The sequence below is a fragment of the Eumetopias jubatus genome, unplaced genomic scaffold (assembly GCF_037043125.1).
Source record: "Eumetopias jubatus isolate StellerSeaLion01/CBP00866 unplaced genomic scaffold, mEumJub1_p1.0 scaffold_14, whole genome shotgun sequence".
Taxonomy (NCBI): domain Eukaryota; kingdom Metazoa; phylum Chordata; class Mammalia; order Carnivora; family Otariidae; genus Eumetopias; species Eumetopias jubatus.
Genome location: NW_028274820.1, coordinates 74,863,520 through 74,880,617, shown reverse-complemented (window position 1 = coordinate 74,880,617; position 17,098 = coordinate 74,863,520). Strand labels below are relative to the sequence as shown.

The 17,098-nt window shown below is 36.7% G+C and overlaps 1 protein-coding gene across 2 annotated transcripts in view; it reads left to right on the top strand.

Annotated features, from left to right (window-relative positions):
- The window catches only part of TFEC (transcription factor EC), a 68,649-nt gene that overhangs the window by 29,681 nt on the left and 21,870 nt on the right, over positions 1-17,098 (top strand). Inside the window, exon 3 of one of the 2 annotated variants that reach the window (XM_028104968.2) lies at positions 4,611-4,697. The exons of the other annotated variant lie outside the window; for it this stretch is intronic. Within the exon in view, the coding sequence (XP_027960769.1) occupies positions 4,611-4,697 (87 nt within the window). The remainder of the gene's footprint in view (positions 1-4,610; positions 4,698-17,098) is intronic. 2 annotated transcript variants of the gene reach the window in all.

Here is a 17,098-nt window from a genome sequence, read left to right as displayed (position 1 = left end):
AGGAACACAAGCAGGGGGAATGGGAGAGGGAGAAGCAGACTTCCCGAGGAGCAGGGAGCCCGATGCGGGGCTTGCTTGATCCCAGGACCCTGGGATCATGAGCTGAGCCGAAGGCAGACGCTTAACAATTGAGCCACCCAGGCGCCCCTCTCTTTTCTTTTTTTGTTCTCTAACTTTTTAAGATGCAATAGTTATATCTTTTTCTATATCTATATCATTGTTCAGCAAGATCTATGTCATACCCTTAAGTAAAACTCTTCCTGAGTATGGTCTTATCTCCTTGTTCTCACCTATCTTCCTGTATTAGGATTTATAGTATCTCTCTCTCTGTGTCTATTTATATTCTTGTTTAGGCCAGAAATATTTTACTTTTATTTACTCATTTTTCTTTTTCTTTTTTTTTTAAGGTTGATTTATTTATTTTAAAGAGCGAGAGGGTGGGAGAGAGCATGCACGCAAGGGGAGGGGCAGAGGGAGAGGGCGAAGGAGAGAAGCAGACTCCCTGCTGAGCAGGGAGCCCCACATGGGGCTTGATATCAAGACCCTGAGATCATGGGGCGCCTGGGTGGCTCAGTTGGTTGAGCAACTGCCTTCGGCTCGGGTCATGATCCTGGAGTCCCGGGATCGAGTCCCACATCGGGCTCCCTGCTCAGCAGGGAGTCTGCTTCTCCCTCTGACCCTCTTCCCTCTCGTGCTCTCTATCTCTCATTCTCTGTCTCTCTAACAAATAAATTTAAAAAAATTAAAAAAAAAAGACCCTGAGATTGTGACCTGAGCTGAAATTAAGAGATGGGCCCTTAACTGACTGAGCCACCCACGCGCCCCTATTTACTCATTTTCTTATATTTTGTATAGATTTCATAGTTTTATTTTTCATCTAACTGGAGTACCTCCTGGAAGAGTGTTTCTCAAAGGACCTTTTGCCTTAAAACTTCTGAGTTTTTATGCCCTAGAACAATTTTATTTCACACATATACTTAAAGGATATCTTATGGGCTATAAAAGTCTAAGTTCAAAGTTCTTTACCTTTAACACTTCAATTATTATCCCATTGTCTTCTTGCACTCAGTGTGTGGTTGAAAAATTTCATGATTGGTCTTTTGTGGATCTTTATTTTTAAGCTTTTCAAATTTTATAAATGTTCTTTCTTTGCCCTCGAACCTCATACTTTGCATACCTATTATCTCCATTTTGATTTTAGTCAAAATAATTTGTCCTTTCTTGTATTTCATCTTCATTTATCATTTTGAAGATACTTATTCTGCTGATTTGTAATTCTTCTTTTGTCTAATATGTTATTTCTGTTTCATCTGATATAAAATATTGTGGTTACTGTCTTTTTAAAAATAACAACTGGATTCTTAGGTGATTAGTTTTGAAGATTCCTGGAAGCTGTGAAGCAAGATTTTGAATGGATTTTAGATCTTAAAATCAATTTAGGATAATGGAGGGACCAATGTCTTCAATAAATTAGGGTCAAAGACAGTCATGTAGGTGGATGAGAGAAATGAGGGATCGCAGTGTTAGAGAAGAAAAGAGCCTCCAAGGAGGTTGAGCTTTCACAAGTAGGAAAGAAAGGATTCTTAATGAAGTAGGAGAAACCTAAGCATATTTGTTGACAACAGGAGAAAATTAAAGATGCAGGAGGGTGGGTCGCTTATATGCAAGTTTCCAGGAAGAAAGGGGATAAATGATATATATATAATTTTTGCTGAAACTACTAGAGGTACTCCAAAGAAAAGCAGTTACCATAAACTCTGTTTAGCATCCTTCTTTCCTCAGGTCTTCTTTACATCTGTTCAGTACAAATTTGTTGTCCATGGAATGATAAATATGAATGAGAAAAATATCATGAAATTAAATTTTGAGTTTAGTAACAATCAAGAATATATTTTAAAACTTTCATAGACTGTACTAAACAAAAGAAAATAAAATCTGCATACTTACTATCCTAGATCCTTTAAGGATCTCTCAATGCACATGGACTAATGTCTAATGTCCAGACCACATGTGAAATCTAAAAACAAAATAAATGAGCAAACAAACAAAAAAGCAGAATCAGACCTATAAATACAGAGAACAAACTGACGGTTGACAGAGGGATAAGGGGTGGAGAATGGGCAAAACGGATGAAGGGGAGTGCAAAGTATAGGCTTTCAGTTATAGAGTGACTAAGTCATGGAACTAAGGGGCACAGCATAGGGAAAGGTTTCAATTGTACTGTCATAGTGCTGTATAGTGACAGATGGTAACTACACTCGCGGTGAGCGTAGCATAACGTATAGACTCATCAAATCACTACGTTGTACACCTGAAACTAATGTAACATTGTGTGTCAACTACACTCAAATTTAAAAATTAAAATTAATTAATTTAAAAAATCCAGACCATTGTCAAGAGCTGCACTCTTGAAGGTGGTACTCACTAGCCCACATGCGGCTATTTAAACTTAATTTTAAATTCATTCAAATTCAATAAAATCTTTAAAATTTCAATGAGATCAAAAATTTAATTCCGGAGCCCAGGAATTTAAATACAAACTTGAGAAGAAAAGATTTAATTCCTCAGTTAAACTAGCTATACTTCAAGTGCCCGGTCGCCATAAGTGCTTAGTTGCTACTGTATTGAACAGTGCAGATATAAGACATTTCTATGCTTGCAGAAAATTTTGTTGGACACCACTGGCCTAGAGGGTTTTACAACTGAGAGGCATACTTTTCAACTTAATCTGTAAACTGTCTCTTGCTTCATTCCCATTGACCAACATTCTTTCTCCAACATTCATCTTCCTACCTTAGAGTCTTTGTAATTTTTGCTACCTTTCCAAGAACTATTCTTCATCATGTTATTCATGTCTTTGTTCAAATATCAGTCAGTCCTTCTCTGACCATTTTCTGAAATAACACTCATTCCCATCAAGCTCTCTTCCTACCTGCTTTAATTTCTTCAGACTACTGTTTGTTTTTTAGCTGTTTATTGTGTTTCCTCATTAGCGTTATCACTCCAAGAGGGCAGAGACTTTGTGCTGGTTGCTTTTATAGCTCCAGTACTTACAACAAGGTCTTGCAATAAATATTGCTCAGCAAATATTTGTTAAATTAATATTGAAAAGTGTTCCAATTTTTTGACATATCAACTTTAGGAGTATCTTAATAGAAGTCTGAATATTTAATTCTCTAAGGTTCTCAGAAATCTTGCTTAGAAGATAACATTAACAGAATCGTAAAATATTTTCATATGTCTCTTCGAGCTTACTCCTAGTTGTTTCTGCATATGTTATAGGAAATTCAGAGTACTACAGTTGTATGAATTCAGCATTCTCGTTATCTTTGAGTTTACACCATATTTTAAAATTTCACTAAAGAGAATATAATGGGAAAGAGGAGAGCTAGAGCCAGAGAGAGAAAGAGGGGGCAAGCATGGTATTTTTAAAATACAAGCCTTTATTTATTTATTTTTGGTTTGATGAGAAACTTTTCTTTGTTGTTTCAAGTTTTTATTTAAATTCTAGTTAGTTAACATGTAGTGTACTATTGATTTCAGGAATAGAATTTAGTGATTCAGCACTTACATATAACACCCAGTGCTCATCACAAGTGCCCTCCTTAATCCCCATCCCCCATTTAGCCCATTCTCTCAACCACTTACCTCCAGCAATCCTCAGTTTGTTCTTGGCAGTTACAAGTATCTTATGGTTTGTCTCCCTCCTTTTTTTTTTTTTTTAAGTACAAGCTTTTAAAATCTTCTCCAGCTAAATTACAGGAGGGAAGGAAGGCTATTTTAGAAAGGAATCGAGAAAAGGAATAAAAAGCTGACTTAAGTTAGGACTTTAGGGCCAGATTTCCAGAATTTCAATCCTGCCTTTGTCACTCACCAGTTTTGTAATCTGGAATGAGTTATTGAGCACTTTTTTTTTCCTCTCAGTTTCCTCATCTGTACAATGCAGGTAATGATAGTATCCACTTCATAGTTGTTGTGGAGATTAAATGAGTTGATGTATGCAAAACACAGAGAAAGTGCCTGGCGTATCCCCCCCCCCCCCGCTCCAACTATATGTTTGCTTTTGTTACTATTTAAGGTGTCAGTGATTATTGTTGTTGTTGATATTACTATTATTATTATTAGCCATTAGGGAAAGCTGGATAATATGTTTCCATGTAGTTTGTATCCATGTGGACCAATTGGCTGGTTTGACCACTGCTATTTGAATATCCACCTGTAAGATGCAATCAAAACATTTCAAAAGGAAAGGAAAGTTTGTAGGAAGTCATCTCTCTACATGTTAATTACATGGGCTCTGGCTTGAGGCACTTCATGATAACCACTCTATTTATATAGATACTGATTTCCAAGGGACTAGCCCAAGGTGATTGCCCAGCCATCACCTGCCAGCTGGTGGAAGCAAATGCGTGGAAAAACAACACAGATCAAAGAGTGGCAGGATTTCTTCATTTTAAGTTCTAAAGTAGTCTGGGTTTTGATATACATATAACCTTAATTTCAATATTCTTTAAAACTTAAAGATTGCTAAATTTTTTCTCTCTGAATTCAGGCTGAAGCACAACTCTTATCATTATGCACAGTATTCTAAATGTATTATATTTTGCTAGATGGAAGACGTAATTGAGGATATAATCGGTATGGAGTCAAGTTTTAAAGAGGAAGGAACAGACTCTCCTCTGCTAATGCAAAGAACAGTAAGTGTTTCCAGACCTGAGGAGGTCAATGAGATTGAAATAAATAATGGCATCTGATGATAAAAAAAGAAATTTAATTGATTAGTAAATGGTGTCTTGGGGCGCCTGGGTGGCTCAGTTGGTTAAGCGACTGCCTTCGGCTCGGGTCATGATCCTGGAATCCTGGGATCGAGTCCCGCATTGGGCTCCCTGCTCAGTGGGGAGTCTGCTTCTCCCTCTGACCCTCTTCCCTCTCGTGCTCTCTATCTCTCATTCTCTCTCTCTCAAATAAATAAATCTTTAAAAAAAAAGTAAGTGGTGTCTTCTACATTTTGGAAACAGACACAAGATAACAGATGAATATTAGGAAATATTATTGGTGCAGAAAAAAGATTATGTAATGTTATTGAGGACGATGATACGGCTTGTGATAGTCCATCTATCTATCTATCTAATCCTTATAAACATCCATCTAATTATATATCTAATTTGCTATAGCATTTTTTGTGAGTGATTTAGTCTTCAGATTTCCTGAAACACAGCATATAATCAAAACATTCTCATAAGTTAATGCCTAAGTTTTGACAATTTTACCACAACTAACAACAATCAAATTCAGAGGCTCTACACCTCGTAGAGACAAGAAAAAATATTACAACAACAAAAAATATGACTTTACTTTAGATCCAATAACCAGAGATCAAAGATGAACTTAAGAAAAGCAGAACAGGCCTCACCCTACTTGAAGGCATGTAGACAGACATCTATGTTGCAATCAACACAAGTTCCTGGAATGATATGCAATGACCGGGTGGTATCTTATCTCTTGTTTGATTGCTGTTGCCTTCTCATTGTTCATTTATTAATCACTAAAAATGTTATTTGTAAAGGGCGTGCAAGGTCTTTTCACCTACTTTGAAGGGTTATTGTTGGTCGGTGTGTTTATAGTTTTGGACCTTTTAGAAAAATGAGAAAAAATAAGGAAGACTGTGATTGAGTTGTTATTTTAAACATTTCATTTTTTTTAAACATTTCATTTAAAGAAAATGAATTCTGACTATATTGTGTAGTACATCAATGTATATATATTGTGTAGTAAATCAATGAGCTGGAATATGTTAATGATGAACATTTAAATTTATGACCTTAAGAAAAAAATTGAGGAAAGTACCCCTTTTTTTCTTTTCTCTTTCTTTTTTCCCCAGACAGAATATCTAGAGAGAAGTATCTTTTTCCTCCTTTTCTCTGGTTTGCAGGACCCCCTAGAACAGGTCACTAATACTGGCATTATCTGACAAAGGTCAAATGAGGTTTAAAACCTAGTCTTTTTGCAGGTTTTATTTTTATTTTATTTTATTTTTTAAGATGGACTGACAATTCTTTCTACCTCTTCTCTCTTCAGATTCCAGGCAGCATAGTAACATGAAATCTAACTAATTCTCTAGATAAATATATGACTAATGATAATTTCTGTCTAATTTCACAGCATGAAGTTACTATTTTCTTAACTAGTATTCAACTTCCGGGTTTGAGGAAATGATATTAATTTCCTGAAATCTTTTCTTTGTATGTAGTACTCATTAAAAGTGAATACTGAAACATTCTCTTTGTCAAATTATCTTACTTGTTTTGCAGAGGCTGCATAGAATGGCTTACTCTGCAAATTGGTGGCAATAACTATCTGGAATTTGCCTTTGATAGCCAGGATGTGCTTTTAAAAAGATAGATACTACTGGCCTACCTGCACTTATACAAAGAAATATCTGTGTTGACCAATCAGCAATCATTGATAAATCTAGATCTATATATAAAACCAAAGAATTCAATTAACCAAATATGTTTATTCCATATGTATTATATACAAAGCATAATACATGTACCATAGGAAACTAAAGTTGAGTAAGATGCAATTCACAAGTCAAGAGATCACATGATAGTGGGGCAGTGACAGAGGTGCTCCTGAGGGGCAGGGAGGAAGAGTGTGGATCTCAGTGTTAAACCCAGATTCTAATCTAGATGTTGTGCAAGTCACTTAACCTCTCTGCTTTCTTCTGCATTACAAGAATAATTAAAAATTTTTATCTCCAAGGTTGTTTTTATATGAAATCTTAGTATACTACATGTGTACATTTGAAATACTAGTCAGAGAGTTGCTCTGGGGTTCAAGTGAAGGGGAAACCATATTACATTGAGATTTTTTGGAAGTGCTTTAGGAAAAGATGATGTTTGAAATATAGTTATGAGGGATAGTTAAGATTTTAAGAGGTAGCCATGAACACAGAAAAGTAGCAAGTTAAGAGAGCAACATAAGAAAAAGCAAGAGGTGAGAAAAAAGAGAATGTTTAAGAATGGCTGGTAGAACAGAGCTGGGAAACTCTGAAGGATTTTTATAGTTCATGTGGATAAAAATAAAGACCTGTTGGATTCAGAGGAATGCTTTGAGTGAGAGCATTAGCGAGTGAACTTTTGGTGCAGATGGTAGAATCTGGCTCATCTGGAGCTTAAGCATGAAAGAAATTTGTTGGTTCATGTCATGCGTAAATTCCTAAGTACTATCGCATGCAGGCAGCCCTCCGTCACTTCGCCTTTGTTTTCTTCTGTGCTGGCTTTATTCCCAGCTGTTGAGCAAACACTACCATAGCCTATTCCTAGCTATGCACATAGTTCCTTCATGTGGACCCAGTTTTTTTTTTTTTTTTCCAGACATCTACTTCTTTACAAGGAAGAGAAGTTTCTGATTAATTTAAGCCAATCTTGGTGGCCTCACTTCCCCTGGCAGAGACAGTTTTAAGAATGGGCTTGTGTTGCAATTTTGACATGTTGAGCAGCTCCCTGGGAATTTTCTTAAGTCTTTAAAGTAGACCCAAGAAAGAGAAGGGTTTTGCCTCTCCGTGATGTTGTAGGACAATGTGACTGATGGTAGTCATTTTATTGCCCAGAAGCTAAATAAACTAAGGAAAACCAAAAGAAACAAAGGGAGAAGAAAAGCCAAAAGAAATGCTGCTTATATGCTCCTGGAAAATTCTTTACCTGTGGATTTCACCTTATGTTAAAATTTTTCCCCTTTATTTTATAAGCTAAGTGTGTTAGGATTTTCTGATTGCTATAGCCAAATTCATCCTAACGGATACATTCAGTCAGTCTTGGCAACCTAAGGGAAGGAGAGCATCTTTTCCCCTTCGTTCCAGGTAAATCCCTGGGGTGATTCTTATGGGAGCAATGTCGTCGTATGTCTATCCCTAAGTCAATTTCTCTGGGTCTTGGGCCCACCCTCGAGCTGTGGATTGAGCAGCCCCACCCAACAAATTACCTAGACTAAGAGTGAGAGTGAGAACAGGAGTTGTTACCAAAATAAATGTCAGTGAATTCTAATGAGGCTAAACCAACAGATGTCCCTATGGTAAACTTCAAAAGTGAGATATTTATCAATTAGCAATAATTATTATTAATTTCTCACCTATTACTTGAAACTCATTTTTCTACATATTTTACATATAATTTCTCTAGTTCTCTCAGAACACTGTAGAATCTCAGGGGCCCTTGACCGAGGGTGCTGTTAATCACTTTAGCAGGCTCTGGCTGTGGCGTAAGCAGAAAATCTTGGATCTCACTTAGCTAAGATTTATCTCAGGACCATGGCATATAGGCTTAACTAAAAGTCATGTTATAACTTCTGTTGATGGGAAACTTCGAAGCTGCTGAGGGGAATCTTGGACCACTTGTGCTGGTCCTTCACATTTATCCAGGTTGAATGAACTAGTTCAAAGTCTTCACAGATCAATTTAGCCCAGGTATTTCTTACCCAGAAATGAATGTTGAGTGATCAGTGACTAGAGTCAGAATAATTAAAGAGAAGTTAATCTCAGTTTCTACTAGCTATCTGTCAGCTTCTTCTTACTGCAACAATTATGTAAACGAGATTGCAAAGAGCCAAAGTGTAAGAAACGTTCAGCCAAATCAGTCATATCTTTGACAAAACCCTAACCTGTAGTTTCTCAGTCTCTTTAGTGTCAATGTATTTTTCTCTTCCTCATTTAGCCATCCCTTCACATGATGATAGCCTGGATCTTGTTATTACCATTTTTTCTATCCTATAACATTTTTATTTCATACTTTTTGACCATGACATTCTATTTGTTCAGTACCTCTGCTGTAGTGTTCTTATTTCACCAATTGTTCAAGCTCCAAATCAATGAACTCTATCACTATTTTCAATAGCTATGACTTTGCACTCACAACATTTTGAAAATTTCCTTAACCTGTCTAGAGTCCTTGGTCAAGCACTCTAACCAATTCTCTTGCAAACACTCCTAATATCTCCCTGTTTTTCTTCATTTTACTTCCCTGGCAAAACCCCTACCCTGATTAAACTTCTCTCATCTTACTCCACATCTCAACCTGAGCAGCTTAATGGATAAAATTTCACCACGTTGTTCATACTACTCACCTCAAATACATGACTGAAATTTCGCAGGGCTTTTCACCACCTATTCTACTGGTATACACAGCTATGCCCTGGTAAAAATTCTCATTAATTGAGACTGATTTTTAATATCTTCTCTTATCTCCTCAAAACTCCACAGTTCATTGTCCATTCTTCATTTTGCAGCCAATTTCTTTTTTACAATGTATTTCAAAGAGCTAATATATGCAACACTATTGGAATTCATTCATTAGCTTGGCATCACCAATTCTACTAAACCACCTGCATCTGTTTTCATTTCTTCTGCCATCTCTCCCCAAAATAATAGCTCCAGCTCATAATCTAAAGCCAGCCCACCACCTGTGCCCTGGATCTCACTCCTACTTACTTTCTCAAGGACTTTCCTTCTCTAAATAATGAGTCCTTCTCCTACCTAATCAGTCTATTCTGATCTATGGGATTATACGTGTCAGCATTACACTGGTATTTAATGATACTCCCTAAAATTAAAACCAAACCCCCAAAACTCTCTTTGAACACATTTTCTCTCCAGCTCCCACACTATTTCATGACTTACTTACACACAGAAGAACTTCTTGCTTCCATCTTCACCCCGCCACCATTTCCTCCCCTCCTTTTTTCAGGTCTCCAACAGAACCGTTGTCCTCTCCATTCTAAAGGAGCTCTTAAAACCAACAAAAGTAGAAGCCAGTAGCAAGTTCTTCATTCTCACCTCACTTGGCTTCTCAGTGGTATTTGCCATGGTTGACTGCTTTTCCTTCTTGAAGTATGATTTGGGATTCTCTGGCACCACATTTTCTGGTTTTATCCCCACCTCCCTGGTTCTTTCTCTTCTAACAGATGTCTAAATACTCATCTGTTCCAAGGCTCAGACTTCAGCCCTCTTTTCTCATGTATGTATACATCCTACAAGTGATCTTCACCCTTCTCCAGCCTAGACCTCTCCCTATACGCTAGACTCATATATCCTACTGCTTGACATCTTTTATACTTCTTTTTTTAAAAAGATTTTTTATTTATTTATTTGACACACAGAGAGAGACAGTGAGAGGGGGAACACAAGCAGAGGGAGTGGGAGAGGGAGAAGCAGGCTCCCCGCTGAGCAGGGAGCCCCATGCGGGGCTTGATCCCAGGACCCTGGGATCATGACCTGAGCCGAAGGCAGATGCTTAATGACTGAGCCACTCAGGCGCCCCATCTTTTATGCTTCTAATAGACATCTCAGACTTAATATGATCGACAGAAAGTTTTTGTCTCCCCGCACCTACCCAAGTCTACTTTTGGTTCATGTAGAACCCCTACTCCAAAAGAGTCATCTTTCTTCTCTCTCTTACTCCCACACCTCCACATCTATCAGTACATTCTAACGAGCATCCAAGATTTCCCGAAACTCACAGCTTCTTATCAGCTCCTCTACTAAAACACTTTTCCAGGCTACCATCATCTCTCACTTGAACTTCAGAAACAGAATCCAGCCTAACTTCCCTGCCACTTCTTGCCCCCTTACAGCTGTTCACACAATAGCCACAATGATCTGCACAAAGCAAAAATCAGATCCTGTTTTTCCTTGCTTAACATTCTGTTAACTTTCTAAAATCCTCAGAATATAATCCAGACATTTTGCCATTGTCAGCATTTCCCTTTAACTTTAGGCTCTGGTCTCAATAGCCTTCTTCCTGCTCCTTGAACATGACATGCATACTATCATCTTAAGACCATTGAACTTCTTTTTTTGTCCCAGAACTTTGCATCGCTGCCCCTTTATGTTTCCAACCTTTAGTCAATATCATCTTGTCAGAGAGGCCTTCCACAATCAGCCTAGTTAAAAGACCCCATCTCATCACTCCCTAAATCACTATCTTATTTTGATGACCTCTGACACTTATGATTAGGATTATTACTTTACTTACCTATTTATTGTGTGCTCCCACCCCTAGAATGTAAACTTCTTGAAGATAACAATTTTGTCTGGATCCCTGGAACCTAGAGCTGTGACCTGTTCATTATTTTATCCTCGGCACCTGGCACAACGCCTAGCACATCATAGGTGTTCAGCAAATGCATGTGAAATACTTCAAAATCCACACATAGTATTGAAAAAATTATTCCCATTATACAGTAGTATTTAGTAACTTTTTTAACAGACAAAGGCAGTAGCAACGAGGATAACAACCATAGTAATAGCTACTGTGCCTTGGGTACTTGGTATGTGACAAGGGTTGTGCAGAATGCTTTTTGTGAAAAATTGCATTGATCATCACAACAAACCTATGGGAGAGAGACTAGTATTACCTGTTATCACTTTATAAATGAGGAAAGAGGCTTAGAGAAGTTCAGTAATTTGTTCCAGTTACGGTAGTTAGTGAATGGCAGGGGAGGGTTTGAATCCAGTCCTGTAGGGTACCAGATGCAACAGCAATCCTACCCACCCTCCCATGCCATCAGCCTCAAAAGGGAGCTGTTTCCTAGTACTGTAGAATCCTAAGAGTTGTAGGGACCTCAGACTGATCAGATTCCCTACTATACACGTGCAGGTTGACTGCTTAGCCCGTGAGTTTAGATCTGTGTCCCTATAATTTTCACCCGGTGGTCTTCGTTTCACCCCTTCCTTCCCGAGACATGGTAGTGCATAATAACTCATTTTTTTTTTTTATCATAGATAGCTATTTTTTCAATCAGATGTCTGTAAATGCTGGTGGCATTTGGCAATCTCAGTAAACTGTTATAGTTCAAGATCGTTCCAGAGATGAGGACTGAGTAAATATTAACAGCCCCTTGTGCTTGGTTGGAACTTGAGAGGACTGCATAACATCAACAAGCAAGCTTTTGTCAATCACAGTCTAGACCAGATTAGTCTTAAAGTCCAAGGAAGAGCCAAAGTCCACCTTGGCACCAAGTTTTCTGCCCAGTCCTCTCAGCTATTGTTTGCCAGTTTTTAAGGAAAAGAAAATGATGAAGTAGAAAGAGAAAAACATTGCTCTCGGGAAGGTTAGAGACACTTCAGAGTTAAAACTGGTGAGCAAGGGAATTTTCGAATTTTTTCAATGTTTGGATATGAAGCCATCTTAAATACTGAATATAAACTTTATAAACTAATAGTCAATAAAACAAGGTATGTAAAAATTGAGCTTTGAAATGCATAATATAGAATCTGCTGTACTGACAAGCTTGCTTCCTTACAAGATAGTTTTTGGTGCTCTGGATACAGTAAAAATACTGTTATAGTTTCCTCCGTAAAAAAAATTGTTAAAAATGTTTTACTGGGACTTTTCTATCAAAAAGTGAGGGTTCCACTGGTTATTTATTGCAGTGTTTACATTAAATCAATAGCTGTTTTTATTAATTTAGTACTAAATAGATCATATGCATATAAAGTGTATGATGCAAAAGTATTTATAAGTTACCATCTCTATTTTGTGTTTTATCTTTTCTACTTAAGTTATAAGCCAGCTGGTCAAGGACAAGGGAACTTCTACTCCCGCCCAACACATTATTTTTATTCACTCATAATAGAACAAAAATAATAATAACTCAGTGGGACTTCCCTATTCAATGTTTGTCATTCAAGCCTCGTAGCCCTGCTTTTGCAAATAAAATAAAGAGGGAGATCAATGGTGTGTGTCTTAAAACTGGAAAAATCTAGTTTACTACATTTAAATGAACAAATACCCCAAAGGAAAGAAAATAATCTTTTAAATGCCAGTTTTTTATGTATGCATACATTGTGTGGTATATGCTCCCCTACAGTGCTCTCCCTTTATGCCTGATGTTTCTCTTCTTTTTATGTCTACAGTTATTCTAATAATCTCATGCTCACTTTTACCATTTTAGTTCCACAGTGAACGTCTTCACAGAAAAGAAAAATAGAAGATCCAAACAACTCAAAGTTTTCCTGCAGATTCCCATGAAACTTACACTAAATATACGATATAAATATAGATATATAGATATCACACATAAACATATATATGTAAGGGCATATGAAGTTTTTTGCTTTTAGTGTTTATACTGAAAAATTGCCTGAAAATATATAACTATGTGTATTTTCTTTCCTCTTTTGTATTTATAATGAGATTATCTGGAAGAGGGATATATCACACACACAGACCACACATACACAATATACATATATAATACATCTATACACATACATTATACATATATATATATGTACACACACACACACACACACACACACACACATCTCCAGAAAATTCTCAGGGTTTTAGATAAGTAATTAATTTTCATGAACATGGTAAGTAGTATATACTATTGTACTCTCCTTGCTGAGTGAATATAAATGAAGAGGGGTAAAACAATAAATATATAAACTAAAATACTAAATTTATGGTTGAGTTTATTAGTCCTATATGTTTTGGTGAAGAGAAAAATAAACTGGGCTGGCATGAAAGACAGTGTTGGAGAAGGTTTGGACTTTAAGTTGAGCCTTAGAGAGTAGGTTGAATTTTGCTACTTGAATAAAACAGAAAAAAAAATAGTCCAGTGGCTTCCAACCTTTTTGCATATTCAAATCACCTCTTACCATTAAAAGTGTTAAGGCAAGGACCTTTCCAGAATAGGGTAGGTAGTAAGGAATCCAGCCTTTGTTTCAGATAGACCCAGGATTAAATCCCAGGCCCACTATTTATATAACCGTTTGATCTTGAGACAATTACTTAATTTTTCAGTTTTGATTATTTTATATTTAAAATGGGAAATATGATACCTCATAGAGTTGTTACGAAGATTACTTGAGATAATGTTATTTGTTATTATTATGGAATATACTAGCTTAATATCCGGCACATAATAAATATTCAACTGCCTATGACATAGTATATGTGTCAGGATAATATTCGTATTTTACTATATTTTTAAAAAAAATTACCAATATATAGACTCATATGTTCCTTATGGCAACACTCTTTCCCTCCCTCCCATTGGAGTCTGAAATCTATTTTGGAAGCCATGCCATGGTATATGTGAACATGGTGACAAGAAATCTTTTATAACTTGAGAGTCGTGGCAAATAATGTTGACTAGATAATGAGGGGCCATTTAATGAGATTTTTGAAAGCTAGACACAAGAGTTTGACCTTAATATGGGAGTTGGAGGGGAGAGATTTTTGATTTTTGATTTTTGGGGTGAGAGAGATCAGAAGGAAGCTGTATTTTTAAAACATGAGTTGGTCTGAGAAGGGCAGTTGGGAATTAATTGAGAGGGACGGAGGGATAGTAGATGGAGGGATATAATTTACGTTTAGAACCCTGAAGAATTGAAATATGAGGACAGAGAAGAAAATATAAACTGATCCATGATTTAAAAGAAAAAAAATCATACTGGGTGATAGATTGGACATAGTATATGAAGAGGGAAGAGGCCAAAATAATCGGGAAAACATATGTGAAATTTAGGTCAGATTAATGATGTTGTCCTTTATTATATTTAGCCTGATAAGAATAAATGGATATATGAGCATTTTCATAGTGTATTTAGATGTTTCTACAATATATTTGGACCCAGATTTTATTTTCTCATAGGGCAGCATGATTTTAACAATAAGCAAATCTATATTTTTTTAGGGTTATGGAAATTTATTATTTTCTCAAACACTAAGAACTTTATCATAAATGGGATTGAATTTTATCAGACTTTTTCTGAATCTATTGATCTGATCATAGATGTCTTTTTCTCTTTTTTTATTTTTTTAAAGATTTTATTTATTATTTATTTGAGAGAGAGAATGAGATAGAGAGAGCATGAGAGGGGGTAGGGTCCGAGGGAGAAGCAAACTCACTGCTGAGCAGGGAGCCCGACGCAGGACTCGATCCCGGGACTCCAGGATCATGACCTGAGCCGAAGGCAGTCACTTAACCAACTGAGCCACCCAGGCGCCCCCTCTTTTAACATCATAAAATATGTTTATGGGAAACCCAACATTTTAGGGCAAAATATCTTGTTTATATTCTCTTGGATTCATATTGTTAATACTATTTTTTTATTGAGGTATAGTTGGCACACAATGTTACATTAATTTCAGGTATACAACATAGTGATGGCACAACTCTATATGTTATGCTATGCTCACCACAATTGTAGCTACCACCATTACAAATACCATTGACTGTACTCTCTATGCTATGCCTTTCATCCCCATGATTTACTCATTCTATAACTGGAAGCCTGTACTACCCTTCATTTAGCTAATAATATTTTGCTTCAGAGTTACAGTCATGAGTGAAATGGCCTTTAATTTTCCTTTCTCATAATATCTCTGTATGGCCAGTCTCAATGAATCAGGACATACTCTCTCTTATTTCTATGTCTGAAAATGTTCGTACAAAATTAGGACGATATATTTCTTGAAAATGTAACACTTTTACCCATCCCACTTTTATCCAGATATTTTCTTGTGCAACATGTTCGAAGTTTGTTTTTATTTCTTCAGTAATCATAAGACTGTTCAAGCTATTAATTACTTCTTCAGTCAGTTCTACTAAATAATATTTTTCTAGAAATTCATGCTTTTTGTCCAAGTGTTCACATCATTGGAAAATTATTATGGGTAACATAGCTTATTATCTTCTTATTGTGGTGAAATGTGTGTAGCATAAAATTTGCCATTGTAAACATTTTAAGTGTACAATTCAGTGGCATTAGGCAGATTCATAATGTTGTGCAGCCATCATGCTATCCATTTCCAGAGCTTTTTCATCATCTTCAAGAGAAACTCTACACATAGTAAACAATTGCTAACCGTTTCCTCCTGTCCTGAGCCCCTAGTAACTTCTATTCTACTTTTTGTCTGTATGAATTTAACTATTAAAAGGTACCTTTTGTGGGGCGCCTGGGTGGCTCAGTCATTAAGCGTCTGCCTTCGGCTCAGGTCATGCTCTCAGGGTCCTGTGATCGAGCCCTGCATTGGGCTCCCTGTTCCACAGGAAGCCTCCTGCTCCCTCTCCCCCTCCCCCTGCTTGTGTTCCCTCTCTCATTGTGTCTCTGTCAAATAAATAAACAAAATCTTAAAAAAAAAAAAGGTACTTTTTGTAAGTGGAATCATACAATATTTGTCCTTTTCTGTCAGGCGTATTTCACTTAGCATAATATTTTTAATATTCATCCATGTTGTAGCATGTATCAGAATTTTATTCTTTCTTAAGGCTTTATAATATTCCAGTATATTATTTTTGTTTTTTCCTTCATCCGTTGAAGGTCATTTTATTTGTTTTTCCTTCATCTGTTGATGGTCATTTAGGTCATTACCACCTTTTGGCTTCTATGAATAATGCTGCTATGAACCTTAGTGTCTTAAATATCTGTTTAAGTCTCTGCTTTTTTTTTAATTTGTATTTTATTTTATTTTTTTATTATTATGTTATGTTAATCACCATACATTACATTGTTAGTTTTTGATGTAGTGTTCCATGATTCATTGTTTGCCTATAACACCCAGTGCTCCACGCAGAACGTGCCCTCTTTAATACCCATCACCAGGCTAATCCATCCCCCCACCCCTCTCCCCTCTAGAACCCTCAGTTTGTTTCTCAGAGTCCATAGTCTCTCATGGTTCATCTCCCCTCTGATTTACCCCCCTTCATTCTTCCCCTCCTGCTATCTACTTCTTTTTTTTTTTTAAACATATAATGTATTATTTGTTTCAGAGGTACAGGTCTGTGATTCAACAGTCTTCCACAATTCACAGCGCTCACCATAGCACATACCCTCCCCAATGTCTATCACCCAGCCACCCCATCCCTTCCACCCCTCACCACTCCAACAACCCTCAGTTTGTTTCCTGAGATTAAGAATTCCTCATATCAGTGAGGTCATATGATACTTGTCTTTCTCTGATTGACTTATTTCGTTCAGCATTAATAAGTGTCTGCTTTTAATTCTTTTTGGCAAAAACTTAGAGGTAGAAGGGCTGGCCACATGGTAGTTTTATGTTTAACGTTTTGAATAACTGTCATACTGTTT